Here is an 18455-nt window from a genome sequence, read left to right as displayed (position 1 = left end):
GATAATGGGAACTGCAGATGCATCCAGCTCCTAACTTTGTGACCTCAGAGACTGACCTTCCTGGGGTCAGAGGGCATTCGTCAAATGCAAAGCCCCTGATTGATGAAATAATGCAACTTAAAGGTTTGCATTTGGTGTCATCGCATAACTTCTAATGAGCCTGTATTTCATGAAGATGAAAGAAAGGCACATAAGAGACATACAGAGAACCGTCAAAGAAGGGATTCTGAATGTTACGCCAACAGGCCAATACTTCTGCGTCTCCAGATATTAGGCTGGAAAAGTAGATTCCTAATTATAAGTGTTGCAGAGATCCCTTCCAAAATCAAGGGTCAAGTCATCTCAGCCTGTGGCAATACCAATACCAGGGGAGGTGATGGCCGAGTGGTTTTATTGCTGGCTGTTAATCCAGAGACCCAGGTAATGACCCAGGGACCAGGTTCAAATTTGAATTCAATGAAAATCTGGAATTAGGAGTCGAATGATGATTGTGGATCGATTGTCAGTTGTCAGAAAAACCCATCTGGGCCACTAATGTTCTTTAGGGAAGGGAACTGCCATCCTTGACAACAAGGTGTAGAGCTGGATGAACACAGCAGGCCAAGCAGCATCATAGGAGCAGGAAAGCTGATGTTTTGGGTTCCTATTATCTCTGAACTGCCATCCTTACCTGGTCTGGCCTACATGTGACTCCAGACACATAGCAATGTGATTGATACTGAACTGCTCTGTGTGCAGTTAAGATGGGCAGTAAATGCAGGCCTAGTCAGTGATGCTCATATCCAATGGATGAATAAAGAAAAGAGCAGGTCACTAGGGTTTTCTAAAATAACATTCAATGGTACAACATTTTCTGAAGAAGGGCCTAGGCCCGAGACATCAGCTTCCCTGCTCCTCTGCTGCTTGGCCTGTTGTGTTCATCCAGCTCCACACTGTGTTATCTCAACAGTACTTCTTTGTTTACATCCAAAATTAATGATTACTGAGTTACTTAGGATGTCATGCTAAATTAAAGATGTGACATAAATCCAGCCTGTTAGAAGACCTTGGACAGAATACAATGTTGTCCCTTTGTGTTCTTTGCATTCTTGTACCATGTTAGAGATGCTATAAAACATGCAACTTCTTGTAAGGCCTCGAGCAGAATTTAATGTCTTCTCTGGGGTTTGCTTGGAGGTTGGGGGCACATGGGGCATTCAAACGGCAGAATCTTTAAATCCAGGACAGGAGAGCATGTGGATGGAACTTCCTGCCTGGTCAATAATTTCATCCTCAAGGTCCTGAATCCAGGGAAAGGCCTGATTCTGACCACTGAAGGACACTCATCACAGGGGGCCTTTCCATGGAGTTGGGTGAGATTCCCCTACCAAACATTATATTTGCTGTTGTAATGGGATGTGGGCATTCCTGGAAAGGCCAGGACTGTTGCCCATCCCTAACTGCTATCAAACTGATTGGCTCATTCGGGCATTTCAGAGAGCAGCTAAGAGCCAACCCCATTGCTGTGGGTCTGGAGTCACATGGAGGCCAGACCAGGTAAAGTTTGCAGATTTCTTTCCTTGAAGGATGTTACTGAACCAGATGGGTTTTTACAACAATTGATGATAGCTTCGTTCATGATGACTATGAAACTAAATTTCAATTCCAAATTTTAGTGGTTGAATTTAGATACCACCAGTTTCCAAGGAGGGATTTGAACACATGTCCCTAAGCCATTGGTTGGGTCTATGGATGACTAGAGTCTATTGACATTACCATTACCCCACTGTCCCTTCCAAATTTTACCTTTTATCTATCTGTGTCTCTTCATAGTATAAACTATTAGCATTACCACACTTAATAATGTATATTTGAACACATTGATTGCTCTAATATACTGTACCATTTACAACAATTTACAGTTTACAAAATTTACAAACTTTACAATGCGTAATTACTTTTCCAAGTCTTCACCACAAATATCTTACTTCTCATTATTCTGTACAGCTGTTAATTGTGAAGAATTTTGTAAAGCGCTTTATGAAAGTCCAGAGGCAGTATATAGACTTTGTTTAACTAATGTTTGTAGAAAACAAACAGAACTAACTTGGAAAGATATATTGTTATATATTCAAGATACTTTCCATAGTTCGGGAGCAGTACATTAGAAACGTTGAATTTGTCATTATGCCATTTTTCCAGGGTTACAATGGATCCTCCATGGAAAGTTTAGGGAGATCAGAGCAATCCTATAGAAATTCCACCCCAGGTATCAGAGGCCATCAACCCTCTGCTATCACTCTATCCAAAATGACTTTATAAAGACCATTACCATAACAAATTATTTCACCAATAAATCAATTACAACTCACTTTGTTATCTATGATATCAATTTATGTCGCTGTGAAGTCCACATTGATACCATTGGGCTGCAGGGTTCCCAAGCGGAATATGAGTTGCTGTTCCTGCAACCTTCGGGTGGCATCATTGTGGCACTGCAGGAGGCCCATGACGGATATGTCGTCTGAGGAATGGGAGGGGGAGTTAAAATGGTTCGCAACTGGGAGGTGCAGGAGGCTTGGGGGCCGCATTGCAGAACACCTCCGCTCGGTTCACAATAAACAACGACACCTCCCAGTCGTGAGCCATTTTAACTCCCCCTCCCATTCCTCAGACGACATGTCCATCATGGGCCTCCTGCAGTGCCACAATGATGCCACCCAAAGGTTGCAGGAACAGCAACTCCTATTCCGCTTGGGAACCCTGCAGCCCAATGGTATCAATGTGGACTTCACAAGCTTCAAAATCACCCCCTCCCCACTACATCCCAAAACCAGCTCAGCTCATTTTCCCCCCCCCCCTCCACTGCATCACAAAACCAGCCCAGCTCATCCCCGCCTCCCTAACCTGTTCTTCTTCTCACCTATCCCACCTCCCACCTCCCACCTCAAGCCGCACCTCCATTTCCCACCTACCAACCTCATCCCGTCTCCTCGACCTGTCCGTCCTCCCGGACTGAACTATCCCCTCCCTACCTCCCCACCTATACTCTCCTCTCTACCTATCTTCTCCTCTATCCATCTTTGGTCCACTTCCACCTCTGTCCCTATTTATTTCAGAACCCTCTCCCCATCCCCCTCTCTGATGAAGGGTCTGGGCCCGAAACATCAGCTTTTGTGCTCCTGAGATGCTGCTTGGCCTGCTGTGCTCATCCAGTTCCACACTTTGTTATCTTGGATTCTCCAGCGTCTGCAGTTCCCATTTTCTCAAATTGATATCATCCTCTGCAAAGAACATGTGGTTGTAAGATACATTTCAGAATGGGCAAACTTATTGTTATTTCTATTTAGACTCTGCTAAAAGAACACGTGATAAGCATATTTACAGAATCCTCAAATCTGGTAAACATTAGAGCTAAACAAATACGCTGATGACAAAACCTTCAACTGTGCAAGCACAAAAATAAAACTTTTTTGGTTATGTTCTGAAACTTGCAATTGTCTTTGAGAAACAAAAACAGTCCAGTCACCTCCCATTGGGATAAATCTTTGTTAATTCGTGATTTCCAGGTAAAGGTAAATAATGCTTCTGGATTCAAAGATGATCCCTTTCCTGTTCTATTGTATTAAAACCTTCCCTCAAAACCATTTATAAAATGACAAACCGATGGGGCCTTAACTAGAATATCAGTTCCAATGCTAAATATTGCTCCTTCAGAAAAATCTCGAGAGAGAGAGAGAGAGACTTAACAGAGTGGTATTAGTAACATATTGAGATTCAACAAGGTGTGGGTGGCTGTTCTCCCTAAGCCAGAGAAAGAGATGTTCAAAATTACAAAGGATTTTAATGAGAAAGAGAAACTCTTTACAGGAGCAGGAGGTTTGACAACCAAAATACCCAACTACGAGGTAACTGCCAAGAGAACAAAAGGATCATAGAATCCTACAGTACAGAAACTGGCCATTCAGCCCATCAAATGCACTGCAGCCCTTGGAAGAGCATCCCACCCAATTCCTGTAACCCTGCATTTACCATGGTTAACCCACATGACCTGTATGTCTCTGGACACTATTCACAATTCAGCCTGGCCAATCCACCTAACCTGCACATCTTTGGACTGTGGGAGGAAGCCCACGCAGATGTGGGAAGAGTGTGCAATCTTGACACAAAAAGTCACCTGAGGGTGGAATTGAACCCGGGTCCCTGGTGCTGTGAGGCAGCAGTGCTAAGCACTGAGCCACTGTGCCGCCCCAATTTTCTTTACTTAGCAAGTCACTATGGTCTGAAATGCAATGGCAGAAATTGTTTTGGGAGGAGATTCAATAGTAACATACAGAAAGGAAAGATTGCAAGACCACAGGAATAAGTGAACAAATTGGATACTTCTTTCAAAGAGCTGACACATGTCAAGTGGCTTTCTTCCATGATAAGATTCTTTTAATTCTAATTTGTCTGTACCTTACAATAGTAGCTACATGTGTAAACTATGTCATGGGCTGTAAAATGCTTTGGGACTGTATGTAATTTTGAAAAGTGTCTTATGAATGCCTGTCCCATCCTTTTCTTTCATCAAATTACTTGTCCACTTCAGGCAATTCCCTAGCAAGAGAAATTTCAGCCCTTACAATGACCTACTTGGAGCAGTGCCTTTAGGTATTCCAATCATTTTGAACTGACATATACAATGATATCAGTCTGGTTGAACTACAAATTTAGCACATCCTTCACAAAAAAAAGTCACAGGCTGAATTTGCTGTAAAACTGAAGCAGGGTGAGCAGTATTTACAGTTAATGATAATGTTTGAAGGGTTGGCTACTCATTAAATGAAAATGCAAAGTATTTCAGTGAAAAGCACTGATCTAGTTGTCTTGCAGTTTATGGAGATTATTATTACAATTTAAAGCAGAATCTAAACTTTGCTTTTGCTGCCAAAGTTGTGTTTGTCCAAATTCTGAAGCAATGTGATTTCAGTGTTATTTTTGGGGAAATTCCAAAAGGATATGGATAGCTGAACATGCTGTAGCAGAGTTCAGGGTCTTAGGGAGATGATCTTCTTCTTCCTGTTATGTGAGCCATATTCAGAGTTATTTGATTCTAACATAAACATTGGACACAAAAGAAGAATCAAGTTAAATGTGCAGACTTCAGATATTATTTCAACGAATGTATATCAGTGTAAATGGATTGTAAATAAAATTAAAAGTGATGCGAGTTTAAAATTTTTTAAAAAAGTCAAGTTTGAAGCCATGTTCAGATTTTAAAGAAATTTCTGCTGTCGTGATGGGGAGGTGCCGGTGTTGGACTGGGGTCGAAAAGGTCAAAAGTCACGTAACACCAGGTTGTCGTCTCGCAGTGACCTGACAAAGGAGCAGTGCTTCGAAAGCTTGTGCGTTCAGCAGGTTTATTTGAAATCACAAGCTTTCGGAGAACTGCTCCTTTGTCAGGTGACTGTTGGACTATAACCTGGTGTTGCATGGCTTCTGATGCAGAGATTTTCATTAAGGACCAAATAGGATTAATTGTGTTGAGTTTGGAAATATTTTAGAATAATTTATTAAACAGAGGCTCAACAAGTCATTACCATCTGTGAAGAGATAAATGGAGTGTCCATCTTGGACCTGATTATAGGGTGAGGAGAAACGTCTTCACCTGGAGAGCAGTGACCCTGTGTAATTTTCTGCACATAAGGTGGTTGAGGCCAAAACTCCTAAGGAGGAGTTAGTTCTTAGTGCTAAAGGGATCACAGTGCATTGGGAGAGAATGGGAATAGGAGATTGAGTTAGATGATCAGCCATGATCATATTGAGTTCATTGATGTGATACACTATGTGACATAACCAACAAAATAACACATACAGAATGGTCAATAAACCTCACTCAGTATTGCATCTTACCATTTTTCAGCAAATGCACAAAATGTTCAATGTAGATAATGCATCTTCAGTAACATAGCATCTGACACCATCACTCTTTCATGTGGTAAATCCCACTGAAAAATCACTTCAACTCTCCTATGGGCCATTCAGATTATTGTTTAAAACCCGTCACCTCCGGCCAGTGACTGACCTGCAAATGGAGTAAAAACAGAAAACTGCAAACTCTGGAAACTGAAATAAAAACAGATAATTCTGGAGAAACTTTGCAGGTTTGGCCCATCCAGAGAGGAGAAGAAGCAGAGTTAACATTTCGAGCTCAATGACAGAAAGTACAGTCCAGCCAATGTTAAGTAAAGCATTCAAGAAGCTCAGGTTGGATCATTATTTAAATAAACATAATTTGCAAGGATACGGGGTAAAAGCAGAAGATTGGCAAGAAGTAATCATACCCCTTCAAAGAGCTAATGGGCTGAATGGTCTCCTTCTACTCCATAACGCTTCTGTGATCCTGTGACTGCTCTTCAGAACTCAGCTAATGGAAACTGTTTCTCTCTACCACTTCAGTCAAAAGCCCTATACGTGGAAACTGCTGTAGCAAGTGTTCCACTAGAATTCTTTGCCCTTATGAGAACAATCCCAGATTCTCAAGTCCCTCCATTTAAATCAATTTCTTCAACTTGTCCCATTCTAGTGCATGTATGGAACAAGCTGCCAGACGAGGTCGTAGAGGCTGATACAAATACAACATTTAAAAGGCATCTGGATGGATACATGATTAGGAAGGGTTTAGAGGGATATGGGCCCAATACTGGCAAATGAGACTAGATTGGTTTTGGATATCTGGTCAGCATGGACGAGTTGGACCGAAGGGTGTGTTTCTGTGCTGTACATCTCTATGACTGTATCATACTATGTTCCTCTGCATTATCTCCAACGCCCTAGCATCCATTCCAAAGTGAGATACAATTGGATACACTGTTCTTGTCTACAGTAAGATTATCGTTTTGTTAAAATCTGGACATTTCGGTCATATTTAATAGGGATTATCAAAACTAATTGGCAGCTTTGGAACTTCTCATACACGTGTCTCCAAACACAACTAACTAACGACTTTAAAAAGTTCCTTTGCAAATTTGAGGTCATGCATTTTGGGAAGATAAAGACAAACATTATAAAAACAGCAGAGATAAGAACAGACAGCATAACCCTGCATCCTGGAATCTTCAAAGAAGTGCTGCTGAGATACTGAATGTGTTGGTTATAATTTTTGAACGTCCTCCAGATTCTGGAAAAGTACCAGAGAACTAGAATACTCAAAACATAACTCCCTTATTCAAGAAAGAAGAGAAATAAAAGCAAGAAACCAAATACCAGTTGGTTTAATGTCTGACATTGGGAAAATACCAGAATGCAATAGTAAGACATAAATATTTAGGAAGAATACAGGAAAACACAGAAACATAGAAAATAGGTGTAGAATTAGGCCATTCGGCCCTTCCAGCCTGCACCATCATTCAATATGATCATGGCTGATCATACAACCTCAATATCCCATTCTTGCTTTCTCTCCATACCCCTTCATCCCTTTAGCTGCAAGGGCCGTATCCAGCTCCCTCTTGAATATATCTAATGAACTGGTGCCAACAGCTTCCTGTGGGAGAGCATTTCACAGTTTCATAGCTCTCTGAGTGAAGAAATTCTTCCTCATCTCTGTCCTGCATGTCTTATCGCTTATTATTAGACTGTGACCCCTAATTCCCAAACATTCTTCCCGCATCTACCTTGTCCAGTCGCATCAGGGTTTGATATATTTTAGTGAGATTACCCCCAATAACCCCCCATTCTTCTAAATTCCAGCAAGAACAACCCCAGTCGATCCAATCTTTTCTTATGTCAGACCTGCCAACCTGGGAATCGATCTGGTGAACCTTCTCTGGATTCCCTCAAAAACAAGAATGTCCTTCCTCAGACTAGGAGACCCAAAACTGCACACAATACGCAAAGTCTGGCCTCACCAAGGTCCTGTGTAACTGCAGCAAGACATCCTTACTCCGATACTCACATCCTCTCGCTATGAAGGCCAGCATGCCATTAGCAGAATCAACATGATTTATGAACAGGAAAAGACAAATGCGTTCGCGTTCTTTCAGAGTATAACGTGGAAAGTGGATAAAAGGGAGCCAGGGATTCAGCATATTTGGATTTCCATTTGAGAAGGTGCCTCCTAAAAGATTACTTAGACAAGAGATATGTTGGGTGACATATTATCAAGGATGAAGGGTTAGCTAACAAAAAAGAAACATATTTGGAATAAATGGATAATTTTCACTTTGACAAGTGATAAAGATTAGACTGTTACAGGGATCAATGCTGGGTCCTGAGATATTTACAATCTATATGAATGACTTTGTTGAAGGGATGGGCTGCACTTCAGCCAGATTTGTTGATGACACAAGTAGGTGGGAAAGCACTTTGTCAAGGTGACAGAAAGAGTCTGCACATGGATATAGACAAGTTCAGTGAATGGGCAAGATATGGCCAGATGAGGAACATGTGAGGTTGCTCACTTCAATGAGAAGAATAGAATGAAAGATTATGGTTTAAGTGGAGAGAGGCTGCAGAAAGCTGCTGTCAGTCCTCACACATGAATCGCCAAAAGACAGCCTTTAGAAACAGCGAGTAACTCAAAAGGCTTTATTACAAGGGGAAGGAGCAGGGGTTGATATATAAAAGTAGGGAGGCCTGGCTTCACCTAAAGTACTGTGAATAATTTGGTTTCCTTATTTGGGGAGATTTAATTGCATCAGAAGCAGTTCAGAGAAGGTTCACGTTTTTCTGGGATGAAGAGGTTGTTTTACAAAGAAAGTTTGGAAGATTGTGACAAAATCTTCCTGAAACAGAAGACACTGAAGGGGTTAATGGTGGTGGGATGCTGAGGAGATATTTACCTCATGGAAAAATCTGGATCAAGTCATGGTGTCATACAACATGGAAACAGACCCTTTGGCCCAAACAGTCCTTGCTGAACATAATTCAAAACTAAGCTAGTCCCACCTGCCTGCTCCTGGCCCCTGTCCCTCCAAGCCTTTCCTATTCATGTATCCATCCAAATACCTTTCAAATGTTGTAATTGTATCCACTTCCACCACTTCCTGTGCTGGAGAAACTCAGCAGGTCTGGCTGCATTTGTGCAGAGAAAAACAGAGTTAATGTTTTGAGTTCTGAATGACTCCTTTTCAGAACAGATATGCTCTTTTTGAAAGGCAAAGCAGAGCCAACAGTCAGTATGGCTTACTCCTGCTCTCTGATTTTTAATTCTTACACAAGACAAACAATTAATTACGTTAGATTGTGCAACTTTGCACAGAACTACTGTAAACCTAATAATGCTCATTTCTTGGCTCTTGTTCCACCTTTTCGTGCCAAATCTTACTACTTCGAGAATATCAGACTATTTCCCCTTTCCTTTTCACATAACAAGTCGCAGTAAAACAGGATTGCAAGAAAATTGTCCGGTAGCAGCCCATTTAATTGGGAAAATAACAGTGGGGCTACCGCTTTAAGCAACTCCTAATGTACCTATGTTAATCTAATCTCAGTAAATAGGAGCAAAGCAACAGAAGTAGGCCATTCAGCCCCTCAAGCTTGTTCTGCCATTTAAGAGTTCATGGCTGTATATTACAATTATTAGATTTTGACAAACTCAGTTTGGAGTCTGTTAAATTAACACTTTAAACAGTTAGTACAGTGGTATTATTCTACTGACAATAGTGATCATCATAAAATCCCTACAGTGTGGAAACAGGCCACATGGACTCTCAGAGCATCCCACCCAGACCTATTCCGTAAAGCCCACTTAATCTATATATACACTATGGCCAATCCACCTCGCCTGTACATCTTGGGATAGTGAGAGGAAATCCACACAGACACAGGGAGAATGTGCAAACTCCACACAGACAGTATTGAAGGATGGAATTGAACCTGGGTCCCTGGCACTATGAGGTTACAGTGCTGACCTCTGAGCCATCATGCCACCCCTAATCTTCAGGAAGTGTCAATAGTGTAGCTATAGATTTTTAAAAAAGCCATGACAGTGGAACTTTGATTAGTGGCGATAATAGCTGTTACAAGTGTGAGTGCGTGTTATGTTTGTGTTAATTATTCAGAAATGTATGAGTCTTGCTAAAATTCTTCTTGAGTTGCATCTGATTGATTTAGGCACAGTTTGAAATATGGAGTGTGAAATATTATTATAAAACAAAGAACTGTGGATGCTGGAGATCTGAAACTAAAGCTGAAAATGCTGGGAAAACTCAGCAGAATCTGTAGAGAGAGAAACAAGTCCAGTGATCCTTTTTCCATAAAAGTTGAAGGGTTCCTCTGCACAGATGTTTCCAGACCTGCTGAGTTTAATTTTGAAATATTATTGTTTCAGTTGAAGTTGATGTATAATTACATGGCCTGAATTAGAGCAGTTCACAGTGCAGTGTATGTTTATGTTAAAGGAGAATTCGAGGCTGAAGAGGTCGAGAACCCAATTCAAGAATGGTTAATACAGTGAGTTAATATTTCTGGGATGATGGATGCCAAAAAACCTTTGCAAGCCTTTTAGAGATTAAACTTTGATTGTCCTTAAGTCTTGAGAAATGATTATACAATAGTGGCAGGAAGTTCCTGTTTTAAACATAAGCTGTATTAATAATAACAACGTGATCTGTGAATCTTGCAAATATTTCGAACTCAAAGTTACTAGTATGCAATAGGGAAAATCTGGCTCCAATAAGACTCTAATTCTGAGCAGTTTAACTGATTGACATAATATCTCTGCCATTGCTGAAGAATATATGCTGTATTTCACACAGTCATTTATAGAACTGCTGTTTATGTGGGGCCCACCACTGGTAAGCCTAAAGCTAACTCTTATCCACAAATTTCCATTGGGGATTGCTGGATGGTAACAGTCAGAAGAATTCCGGTCATTTTGCTTTTACATGGGATGCTTGCTATTTATAATCTGTCTAAGGTCACCCCATACTGGGAATCGTCATCTCATCTCAAATCAAGAACTTTCCTGATCTAGATGTCAAGTGCAACAAATGCTCTTCATACATACATACATACATAGGTATCAGGAGCAGGAATAGATCATCAGCCCCTCGAACCTGATCTACCATTTAATATGATCATGGCTGATCCCATCTTGGCCTCAATTCCACTTTCCTGCTTGCTCTCTATAAACCCTTCAACCCATGACACATTAAAAATCTCTCCATCCCCTCTTTAAATTTATCCAATGTCCCAGCATCCACCACACTCTGAGGTAGTGAATTCCATAGATTCACGATCCTTTGAGAGCAGTAATTTCTCCTCATCTCTGTTTTAAATCTGTTGCCGCTTATCCTGAAACTATGACCATTTGTTCCAGATTTCCCCACATGCGGAAACATCCTCCCTCCGTCTACTTTGTCAATCTTCTTTACTATCTTATATCCTTCAATGAGATCTCCCGTCATCCTCCTAAGCTCCAAAGCGTTTCAGTCGAAATTCAGTCGGAGACAAACCCCTCGACTCTGGAATTAATTTAGTGAACTTCCCAGGGCATGCTGGACGTTTGATTCTGGTTTCTGCAAACACAGGCTACTTGAGTACATTCAAAACCCTGTCAGTGAAAGCAGCTGCTTGACGCGTTCTATCAGAATCAACCTGACAACCAATCAGCACTCTTTTCTCATCCTGTACACATTGTTGTCCCCTTTAAAGTTTGGCATTCTTACATCTGTCCTGATGAGGGAAAGATGAAAAGCTTTGGCAGTGTGTCTCCCTGTTTCAGCAATCCCCAGGTTTTGTCACTCCAAGTGAGAATGGTGCTCTTGTTGGACTAACAAAATCGTTTGAGATGTCTTCACTCTTCCTTTCTTCCTCTCCGTCTGTCGTGGTGCCCTTTCTTTTCAAAAAAAAAGCATCCGATAGACTTCTCTTAACTATGTTCAAATGAGCAGAACAAGGACAGCTCATGGCCTGTTCATAAATATTTCAAAATCGCTCTGTGGACCCATTCATCTCATGTGTAGGTGTCGGTGAGGTTCCTTCCTGTTTCTGTGTAGGTGTCGGTGAGGTTCCTTCCTGTTTCTGTGTAGGTGTTGGTGAGGTTCCTTCCTGTTTCTGTGTAGGTGTCAGTGAGGTTCCTTCCTGTTTCTGTGTAGGTGTCAGTGAGGCTCCTCCCTGTTTCTGTGTAGGTGTCAGTGAGGTTGTGCCCTGTTTCTGTGTAGGTGTCAGTGAGGTTCCTTCCTGTTTCTGTGTAGGTGTTGGTGAGGTTCCTTCCTGTTTCTGTGTAGGTATTAGTGAGGTTCCTTCCTGTTTCTGTGTAGGTGCCGGTGAGGTTCCTCCCTGTTTCTGTGTAGGTGTTGGTGAGGTTGTGCCCTGTTTCTGTGTAGGTGTCGGTGAGGTTCCTCCCTGTTTCTGTGTCGGTGTCAGTGAGGTTGTGCCCTGTTTCTGTGTAGGTGTCGGTGAGGTTCCTCCCTGTTTCTGTGTAGGGGTCGGTGAGGTTCCTCCCTGTTTCTGTGTAGGGGTCGGTGAGGTTCCTCCCTGTTTCTGTGTAGGTGCCGGTGAGGTCCCTCCCTGTTTCTGTGTAGGTGTTGGTGAGGTTCCTTCCTGTTTCTGTGCAGGTGCCAGTGAGGTTCCTTCCTGTTTCTGTGTAGGTGCCAGTGAGGTTCCTCCCTGTTTCTGTGTAGGTGCCAGTGAGGTTCCTCCCTGTTTCTGTGTAGGTGTTGGTGAGGTTGTGCCCTGTTTCTGTGTAGGTGTTGGTGAGGTTCCTCCCTGTTTCTGTGTCGGTGTCAGTGAGGTTGTGCCCTGTTTCTGTGTAGGTGTCGGTGAGGTTCCTCCCTGTTTCTGTGTAGGTGTCAGTGAGGTTCCTTCCTGTTTCTGTGTAGGTGTCAGTGAGGTTCCTTCCTGTTTCTGTGTAGGTGTTGGTGAGGTTCCTTCCTGTTTCTGTGTAGGTATTAGTGAGGTTCCTTCCTGTTTCTGTGTAGGTGCCGGTGAGGTTCCTCCCTGTTTCTGTGTAGGTGTTGGTGAGGTTGTGCCCTGTTTCTGTGTAGGTGTCGGTGAGGTTCCTCCCTGTTTCTGTGTCTGTGTCAGTGAGGTTGTGCCCTGTTTCTGTGTAGGTGTCGGTGAGGTTCCTCCCTGTTTCTGTGTAGGTGTCGGTGAGGTTCCTCCCTGTTTCTGTGTAGGTGCCAGTGAGGTCCCTCCCTGTTTCTGTGTAGGTGTTGGTGAGGTTCCTTCCTGTTTCTGTGTAGGTGCCGGTGAGGTTCCTTCCTGTTTCTGTGTAGGTGCCGGTGAGGTTCCTCCCTGTTTCTGTGTAGGTGTTGGTGAGGTTGTGCCCTGTTTCTGTGTAGGTGTCGGTGAGGTTCCTCCCTGTTTCTGTGTCGGTGTCAGTGAGGTTGTGCCCTGTTTCTGTGTAGGTGTCGGTGAGGTTCCTCCCTGTTTCTGTGTAGGTGTCGGTGAGGTTCCTCCCTGTTTCTGTGTAGGTGCCAGTGAGGTTCCTCCCTGTTTCTGTGTAGGTGCCAGTGAGGTTCCTCCCTGTTTCTGTGTAGGTGTCAGTGAGGTTCCTCCCTGTTTCTGTGTAGGTGTCAGTGAGGTTCCTTCCTGTTTCTGTGTCGGTGTCGGTGAGGTTCCTCGCTGTTTCTGTGTCGGTGTCAGTGAGGTTGTGCCCTGTTTCTGTGTAGGTGTCGGTGAGGTTCCTCCCTGTTTCTGTGTAGGTGCCAGTGAGGTTCCTCCCTGTTTCTGTGTAGGTGCCAGTGAGGTTCCTCCCTGTTTCTGTGTAGGTGCCAGTGAGGTTCCTCCCTGTTTCTGTGTAGGTGCCAGTGAGGTTCCTCCCTGTTTCTGTGTAGGTGTTGGTGAGGTTGTGCCCTGTTTCTGTGTAGGTGTCGGTGAGGTTCCTCCCTGTTTCTGTGTCGGTGTCAGTGAGGTTGTGCCCTGTTTCTGTGTAGGTGTCGGTGAGGTTCCTCCCTGTTTCTGTGTAGGTGTCGGTGAGGTTCCTCCCTGTTTCTGTGTAGGTGTCGGTGAGGTTCCTCCCTGTTTCTGTGTAGGTGCCAGTGAGGTCCCTCCCTGTTTCTGTGTAGGTGTTGGTGAGGTTCCTTCCTGTTTCTGTGTAGGTGCCGGTGAGGTTCCTTCCTGTTTCTGTGTAGGTGCCGGTGAGGTTCCTCCCTGTTTCTGTGTAGGTGTTGGTGAGGTTGTGCCCTGTTTCTGTGTAGGTGTCGGTGAGGTTCCTCCCTGTTTCTGTGTCGGTGTCAGTGAGGTTGTGCCCTGTTTCTGTGTAGGTGTCGGTGAGGTTCCTCCCTGTTTCTGTGTAGGTGTCGGTGAGGTTCCTCCCTGTTTCTGTGTAGGTGCCAGTGAGGTTCCTCCCTGTTTCTGTGTAGGTGCCAGTGAGGTTCCTCCCTGTTTCTGTGTAGGTGCCAGTGAGGTTCCTCCCTGTTTCTGTGTAGGTGTCAGTGAGGTTCCTCCCTGTTTCTGTGTAGGTGTCAGTGAGGTTCCTTCCTGTTTCTGTGTCGGTGTCGGTGAGGTTCCTCGCTGTTTCTGTGTCGGTGTCAGTGAGGTTGTGCCCTGTTTCTGTGTAGGTGTCGGTGAGGTTCCTCCCTGTTTCTGTGTAGGTGCCAGTGAGGTTCCTCCCTGTTTCTGTGTAGGTGCCAGTGAGGTTCCTCCCTGTTTCTGTGTAGGTGCCAGTGAGGTTCCTCCCTGTTTCTGTGTAGGTGCCAGTGAGGTTCCTCCCTGTTTCTGTGTAGGTGCCAGTGAGGTTCCTCCCTGTTTCTGTGTAGGTGTCAGTGAGGTTCTGCCCTGTATCCGTGTAGGTGTCGGTGAGGTTCCTCCCTGTTTCTGTGTCGGTGTAGGTGTCAGTGAGGTTCCTCCCTGTTTCTGTGTAGGTGTCAGTGAGGTTCCTCCCTGTTTCTGTGTAGGTGTCGGTGAGGTTCCTTCCTGTTTCTGTGTAGGTGTCAGTGAGGTTCCTCCCTGTTTCTGTGTAGGTGTCAGTGAGGTTCCTTCCTGTTTCTGTGTAGGTATTAGTGAGGTTCTGCCCTGTTTATTTTGGCCCCCTGGATCAGGCAGTTCACAAACTGGTGATGACCCAGGAACAGACAGGAACAAGGCAGTAAATGATGCCTTCATGTCTGTAACATTTTCTTTTATAGCCCCCAACAGGGGATTGATGAGAAGAGTGGACAATAAATGTTGATGCTGATAGCTTCCCATAGTCTGCTTTCTCCCAACTAGATTTTTATCATATTCACTCAAATGAGAAACAGAAGTAAAGATAATCAGAAAGAATGTCTCAGTGAATCCTAACTCTCTCCCAGTTTAAAACGGTTGTTATAACACAACTCACTGATTTAGAATGATCAGGATTGCTGATAGAAATGGCCAAACAATGTGGAATGTCAGAGAATTAACTTTGTTCCTCAGCATTTTATGGACTATTGTGCATAAGTACATTTTTGTTAAGACTTATAAATATTCCAAACAAAAACAAACATGCTGGAGATCTGACACAAACAGAAATCATCAACCACTGGAGAAACTCAACAGGTCTGGCAGCATCTGGGAGGGAGAAACAATAATGTTTCAAGTTCAGTTCTGAAGAAGCACCATATCAGGTGGGAAATGTTAATTTGCTTCTCTCTCCACAGATGTTGCCAGACCTGCTGAGATTCTCCAGCGATTTCTGTCTCTATTTGTTGTAAATATCCCATTTCTTTTCAGAATCCCTTCAAATCATTGGGAAGTAAAAAGATTTGCTCGAAGACAAAAAGCCACAACTTCTCCAACTTGAAATACATATTTGTAGTTTCAGCAAAAATTATAAAGAGAATAACAGGTGACTAGGAGTGTGTTGAGCCATCTAGACATTTTTAAATTTAATATTTGAAAGACAATCCAGTTCACTTGCTTTGCTAGAATATAAAATGTTAGCAATTCCATACACATTTTGAATTTTGCTCTTATTCTTTGGACCATCAACAATTACCACAACTTTGGAACCTAAGCTTCGGTGAAAAATACATTTGAATTTTAATGCAAAATCCGTAAACTTTGGGCCTATACGAGCATAATAATTTTAATCAGATGACTTGCTCAGTCATCATTTTTGCAATTCCTGCTCTTCAGAGAATACCATTGCCCAACAACTCAAATGTAAAATCATTGACCTCCGCTTCAGACATCTCTGGTCTCTCCTTTGGATTTCAGTTTTCTCTTTTGTTCTCGTTGGCGAAGCCTTCACCCTAGCTGAGCTCTAATCGATGGAATTCCTTCCTTTATGTTTTCTGTATCTCCATCTCCTTGCTCAAAGCTCATCTTATCTGAAGAGGCTTTTGACGATCTCCCTTAGCCCTCCCACAGGTTAATCCTATTCTTACCTTAAGTGAGTTGGAGTTTTTCCTTCATCTTTCAAGGTATCAAATGCACGTGAATTTCTTAAGTTTAATAAAAGTTAATAGATGGAGTACCTTTCAGAAACATGAAACTCAGTTTTACTCAACTGCAAATCTCCTGAGAGTATTTTAACTGACCATTAATAAGCTGATTTATGAAATCCTGAGTTGCTGTATAAATAGATGTTGTTATTCCTCTTTTTCAGACATACTCAGGTCTATTCTGTGTTGTCGTAAACCCATACAAAATGTTGCCCATCTACACTGAGAAGATTGTCGAAATGTACAAAGGGAAGAAGCGACATGAGATGCCGCCCCATATCTATGCCATTGCTGACACTGCATACAGGAGCATGCTGCAAGGTAAACACGCAATACCCACCTACTGTTTGTGCTTTTACCACTGAGCCTGGTTAAAGCCTGTTGCCTGAGCGTTTTTATGTCTCGCTGTGAAAAGAAAGTTGTCAATGTTGATAACTTACAGTCACTAACCTCTCGACAGAAATTCAGCAGATTCACGCGCTGTAATTACTGCAGAATTAGAGTTTAGTTTTACTGGGTCTTGGAATTGTTCTAATCGACTCTAAAACAGGAAACCATTAAAATGAAACCAGCAAAGAAAATTGTTAATCATAAACATTGGTAAATTGATGTTTTACTCGTTTTGACTTTTTCTGTTAGCTGTCATAACATGGAATTGTTGATGAAATTTGTCCTACAGTACTATTGGGACAATACTGTAAAATGTATTTGCCTGAAACACATTACTGTTATTTATTTGTTGTATTTAAAATTAGCAGAAAATAACAGGCAGTCTGGAGTGATTATAGATCACAACCTATACAAAAGACATCATCAACTACTTTAATTGGAGGATTACAGTTTTAAAATCTCTCTCTGGTACCTATTATCTTTTTTATAACTTAAGCAATTCATGCTCATTTGATACCTTTAAGATGAAGGAAAACCTCCAAATCGCTTAAGGTAAGAATAGAATTAACCTGTGGGAGGGTTAAGGGAGATCGTCAAGAGCCTCTTCAGATAAGGTGAGCTTTGAGGAAGGAGATGGAGATACAGAAAACATAAGGAAGAAATTCCTTCGATTAGAGCTCAGCTAGGGTGAAAGCTTCACCAACAAAAGCAAATGAGAAAGCTGAAAATCTAAAGGAGAGACCAGAGATGTCTGAAGCTGAGGTCAATGATTTTACATTTGAGTTGTTGGACAATGGTATTCTCTGAAGAGGAGGGATTGCAGAAATGATGACTCAGCGAGGCGACTGAGACCGAGTGATGATTGAGGCAAGCAGCAGAGTTTTCAATCATTAGTTGTTTATGGAGGGCAAAGACAGAGAAGGGTTTCAGCAGTGGCGGGAACACCAGAGGGCCATAGAGGCCAATGTTTCAAAGCCTTGGTGATATTTAGGAACTGAAAATACAAAGCCAGCTGTGTTTCCAAGCAATAGGAGAGATTATGTGCCGCTTTGTTTCTCATGAGCAAGGTGAAGTGGGAAAGATTGCAAGACAGAGTGGGAGAGATGATAAAAGGTTACGTGATCAGAGAGGAAGAGCGGCTCAGTAATGCGGAAGATCAGTGGAGATGGAAAAATCCAGGTTATCTCAGAGGCAGTGACAGAGGTATGGGCACAGGGTGTAGAGGCAAGGTGTTAGAGGAGTTAACAATCCTGCTTAAATTTTGAGATAATGGGAACTGCAGATGCTGGAGATTCCAAGATAATAAAATGTGAGGCTGGATGAACACAGCAGGCCAAGCAGCATCTCAGGAGCACAAAAGCTGACGTTTCGGGCCTAGACCCTTTCGGGTCTAGGCCCGAAACGTCAGCTTTTGTGCTCCTGAGATGCTGCTTGGCCTGCTGTGTTCATCCAGCCTCACATTTTATTATCTGCTTAAATTTTGAGCTTTGTTTCAGTTGTGAATTGGTTTGTTTACCATGAGTAACCTTATCAGCTGCTGCAGAGAAATGCAAATAAACTATTCATCCCAACAAGGATGTGATGATGTTTCCCCTCTCCTGGATAATCCCACTTACATCTGTCGACTCTGTTCTCCCGTATTTCACCGGATTTCCTTCATCCCACTTCCCAGGAAGTTGGTACAACATCAGTCTCATTGTGGAGTGTTATGAACTTTAGGTTCAATATATGTTGCATGTACATTTT

At 42.7% G+C, this 18455-nt stretch overlaps 1 protein-coding gene across 3 annotated transcripts in view; it reads left to right on the top strand.

The window, feature by feature from the left end:
- The window catches only part of myh11b (myosin, heavy chain 11b, smooth muscle), a 165619-nt gene that overhangs the window by 15079 nt on the left and 132085 nt on the right, over positions 1-18455 (top strand). For all 3 annotated transcript variants that reach the window (XM_048552765.2, XM_048552764.2, XM_048552766.2), the window contains exon 3: positions 16484-16640. In XM_048552765.2, the coding sequence (XP_048408722.1) occupies positions 16484-16640 (157 nt within the window). The remainder of the gene's footprint in view (positions 1-16483; positions 16641-18455) is intronic.

This window comes from Stegostoma tigrinum, chromosome 23, assembly GCF_030684315.1.
Source record: "Stegostoma tigrinum isolate sSteTig4 chromosome 23, sSteTig4.hap1, whole genome shotgun sequence".
Classification (NCBI taxonomy): domain Eukaryota; kingdom Metazoa; phylum Chordata; class Chondrichthyes; order Orectolobiformes; family Stegostomatidae; genus Stegostoma; species Stegostoma tigrinum.
Note: the sequence above shows the minus strand (reverse complement) of the source record. Positions and strands in the feature narration are given on the sequence as shown.